At 47.4% G+C, this 4,043-nt stretch overlaps 1 protein-coding gene across 1 annotated transcript in view; it reads right to left on the bottom strand.

Annotated features, from left to right (window-relative positions):
- The window catches only part of LOC107296289 (integrin alpha-D-like), a 43,332-nt gene extending 39,490 nt beyond the window's left edge, over positions 1-3,842 (bottom strand). The window contains exons 1-3 of the mRNA XM_029286024.1: positions 3,836-3,842; positions 1,277-1,391; positions 14-126 (exon numbers count right to left, since the gene is read on the bottom strand). Coding sequence (XP_029141857.1) covers positions 14-126; positions 1,277-1,391; positions 3,836-3,842 — 235 coding nt within the window. The remainder of the gene's footprint in view (positions 1-13; positions 127-1,276; positions 1,392-3,835) is intronic.
- Positions 3,843-4,043: the final 201 nt, after the last annotated feature.

Genomic DNA, 4,043 nt, shown 5'->3' with positions numbered 1-4,043 from the left:
ATTCAGGGCTTACTTTGGAGAACCACCTCCTGGCATCCGCCTGACTTGCTGGATGTCGCCTGGCAATTGTACAGTTTCCCTGTTTCGTTCACACCTCCCTGCTGAAGTGGAGCACCTACTAACACCCTGTAAAGAGGAGGGGAAACACAGACAAAGTAGAATAAGCAAATCAGAAGCCTACATGCACAAGGACCCAATCAGGACTCGGCTGCTCAGACTAACCAACCAGAACTCAGCACACACACACAAAGAAAACACTCTTAATGTTGTTTAGTATTTGCTTTAGCCCCACCCACTCCAGGCATTCCAAGTGGCTGATGGTAGCTTCCTTCCATGGGTGGGTGGCTCTGAAAAATTTGCCCCTCCCCCCCCCAAATCCAAAGAGGTCTGAGTGGTGTGGGAAGTCAGCCTCCCCAGTGAAGGAAATATTAAAAGGGCAGAAAAATATATTTCCTCAAAGGATCTTAAAAACGCAGGAAAGCATACCCAGTTTTTCTTAATAGCCCCAGGTCTCCCTTCCCCAAGCAGAAACCAGCTCTATAGAGATGCAGATGTAAATCCAGGGAGCTAGGAGATTAAGAAGACAAAGACCTAAAATCTACATACCCCACCCAAACTCTAAGAGTCATCAGCCCCAGGGAAGCAGGATATGACCTTTGGACATAATAAGATTGACCCATCACCATCAGAATACCAGAAAGGCACACAGACTCAGGTCAAAGTTCATGCCACAGGAACAACTCCAAACAAAAGGCTCCAGAGGGTATAAAAGCCCACTTCCTACATGTGCTCAGTCCTTTTTTTTTCCACTTCTCTTGCTGCCAGAACCATCTTCCTGTCTGCCTCTCCTCTCCAATAAACTACAACCTTCTTCCCAAAGCAGTTGCCATGTTTATTCCCAGCTTGGATGAACCAAGATGAAGATTTTTCTTTCAACAGTGGCACAAAGATAGCGAGCTGTCCATGGTTCTAGAACAGTGTTTCCAATTTGGCAATTTGAAGATGGCTGGACTTCAATTCCCAGAATTCCCCAGCCAGCATGCCTAGCTGGGGAATTCTGGAAGTTGAAGTCCACCCATCTTTAACTTGCCACCTTTGAGGAATATTGTTCTAGACCAGGCATGTCAAACTGCCGGCCCACGGACCAGATGCGTCACACCGAAACCGCACCCACCCCATTGCCAGCAATGGGGGGGAAAGTCCCTATACATTGCGCGATGTCACGTGACATCGCGAGTTTGACATGCCTGTTCTAGGCAGACTGTGGTCAACCTACCCGGCACTTGGGCCGCTTCCAAATTGCACCACACTGTACCCAAAACTCTTCACCGCTTCCCGGAAGACAACCGGTTGTTCAGTGTCCACACTGAATCCATGGCACGGGACCAGCACTGTGGGATTAAACAAAATAAAGATTTAGCTTTTTTTTCTACAGCAAGAAGGGAGGAACCATGTAAAGGGCAGAACAAGCTTTAACATCCATTTCTTTGCAACCCGCCATGTTGTGCACGGGACTGTCTGTAACAATGAGGAATTGCAGCTTCTGAACATTTGATAGTTGCACAAGAGAGCATTAGAAGTCCCTCCTGAGCACTAGCAACCAAAAACAGCAGCTTTATTAGACAATCAGGTGTGTCTTTTCCTAGCTGACTTCTAAGTTCTTTCTGGATCTCCTTCTAAAGCTTTGTCAAGAAGGGAAAAAAAACATCAAGGTATTCTCTGAAAAAAAACACGCTATCACCAGAACCACCAAAAAGATGCCTTGATTGGGTTGTTTTTTTTAATGTTTTTGTTTGGGGTAGTTTGAAGTGTGGGCAGCTATGTATGTGGGAAGAAAAATCATTTCTGGGAGTGTTAAAAAAAGGAAGAAAGTGACTCTCAGTATGTGGTAACATTTTTAAATTCCTTTGAATGGTGTCATCATTGTGACTGTAGGAAAATAGAGCTGGCTTCTTCTTCCTCATTTATGCGGGGGTGTTATTTCTTTTTTTAAATACAGCTTCAATGTTTTAAATCAGGGCTTTTCAACCTTTTCACCCATTGTACCACTTTTAGGATATGGCAATATCCGAGTACCACCAGTCGCCTAGCAAGGTGTCAAAAACTGGATGACCCCCCCCAAAAAAGGAAAAAAAGTGATAAAGTACAGGTAGTCCTCGACTTACAACAGTTCGCTTAATGACTGTTTGAAGTTACAATGGCACTGAAAAAAGTGCCCCCCAAGCCACAGCCGAGCAAGACACCTGCCTGCTCACCCGGCGGCGCTCTTCCTCCTGTCCGAGGTTTTCATTGTTGTGAGCATTTCTGTTGAGGATTGGCAACAGGGGTGGGGTGGGGGGTGTTTGGTTTTTATTCCCCCATCTGCTGGGTGGTTGCAGCAGGTTTTGGTGTGAAGTGTACTGGGACCCTGTGACACTGGCAGTATTTATACTTAGTCAACGGTTCGTAGACTTACATTTAGTGTTCTGGGACCTCTACGACGTTGTAAGGTCGACTAGCCGCGAAGAAGACCCGAGTCGTCTTCGTGGTCCTAGTCACGACGAAAGGTCGACTTTGGTGCTTCTTCAGGGCTCAGCAGAAGCACCAGGGTCAGCGGCGAGCTCCAGCTGGAGCCTGGTGCTGATCCAGGCGCTTCCACTGAGTCCTGACAGCCCCAAAGAAGCGCCGATTAGCTGGAGCCTGGTGCTGATCCTGGCGCTTCCGCTGAGCCCTGACAGCCCTGCAGCTCTTGCCATCTCTCTCAGGCTTGTGCCGTGCTGCCACCGGTTCAGCTCATTCACCTCCCCCGCTACCACTTTTCTAGGATGGTCGCATACCACCTGCCAGGTGACAATGTACCAGAGGTGGTACCCATGCCACTGGTTGAAAAGCCCTGTTTTAAATGACAAGAAATATGGTTATTGGGTAGATCAGAAATAATACAGACTACAGTGCTCATTTAGCGACTGCCCCAGACAGCGACTATTCATAGTTATGATGGTGATGAAAAAGTAACTTTGAGACCAATCCTGGAATGTCTGTGAAGTCTGTAAAGCAAAAGAAAGCCAAAATAAGATTGTAAGTGTTGTTCAGATTTCATTTAGCTCTCTTTCACTTAACTATCAAGATGCTTGTTCCAACTGTGGTCTGTAAACTGTAGTAAATACCAGTGTTTCCCTGAAAATAAGACCCAGTCTTATACTTTTATTGCCTCCAAAAGAGGCAGTAGGTCTTATTTTGGGGGGATGTTCCCAAGCGCCCCATAAGCGCCAAACATTCCCCCCCCCATGCATGCAGACGTGCCTGCTCTGCGCCAAGGGGCCAGCGGACTGCAACTACTGCCAGACACCATCGGCCCCCACGCACTTACTGCCACTTGTGTTGGCCACGCCCCCCCAGCTTATTTTTGGGGTAGGGCTTATATTAGGCCCACCCCCCAAAAAATCAGGCTAGGGCTTATTTTCAGGGTGGGTCTTATTTTCAGGGAAACACGGTAGATGTTTTTGACTCCTCCGTCTAGGGTTGAGAAAGAAAGTCTAGCCCAAAGTCGGCTAGCTCGGGGGTCCCCAACCCCAGGCTGTAGGCCACTACCAGGCTGCAGCCTGTTGTGAACCAGGCCACTGATGTGGTGGGCAAGTGCGTGAAGCTCCATATGCGCATGTGCTGGATTTAGGTTGCGTGCATGAAATCATTTCCCACACACACTGCCATCACCGGTCCGCGAAGCAAAAAAGGTTGGGGACCTAGCTACCCTACCTGTCTTCCATGCCTAAAGGAGGACTAGACCCTGGGTCTCTATCCTTATATACACACAAACATCAATATCTATTTCTGTATTTTCATATTCCCCCATCACCCGTCATTGTTGCGCTGTAGTTTTTGACCATCGGGGATGCAATGTCCAGTTTGGTTGCTGTGTGTATAGACTTTTAGCCACTCTGTTATGACAGAACTTTGCCGGGGGTGCACCATGGCGGAAGTAGTCTATAATTCATACCTTGCAGGACCTCTGTAGATGCCATATGCTAAATAAAATAAACAAAATCACCCATCATCTGCTATGC

Source organism: Protobothrops mucrosquamatus, unplaced genomic scaffold, assembly GCF_001527695.2.
Source record: "Protobothrops mucrosquamatus isolate PMUCROS unplaced genomic scaffold, P.Mucros_1.0 scaffold2733, whole genome shotgun sequence".
Taxonomy (NCBI): Eukaryota; Metazoa; Chordata; class Lepidosauria; order Squamata; family Viperidae; genus Protobothrops; species Protobothrops mucrosquamatus.
The sequence above is the reverse complement of the archived record's forward strand: the minus strand, read 5'-3'. Positions and strand labels throughout refer to the sequence as shown.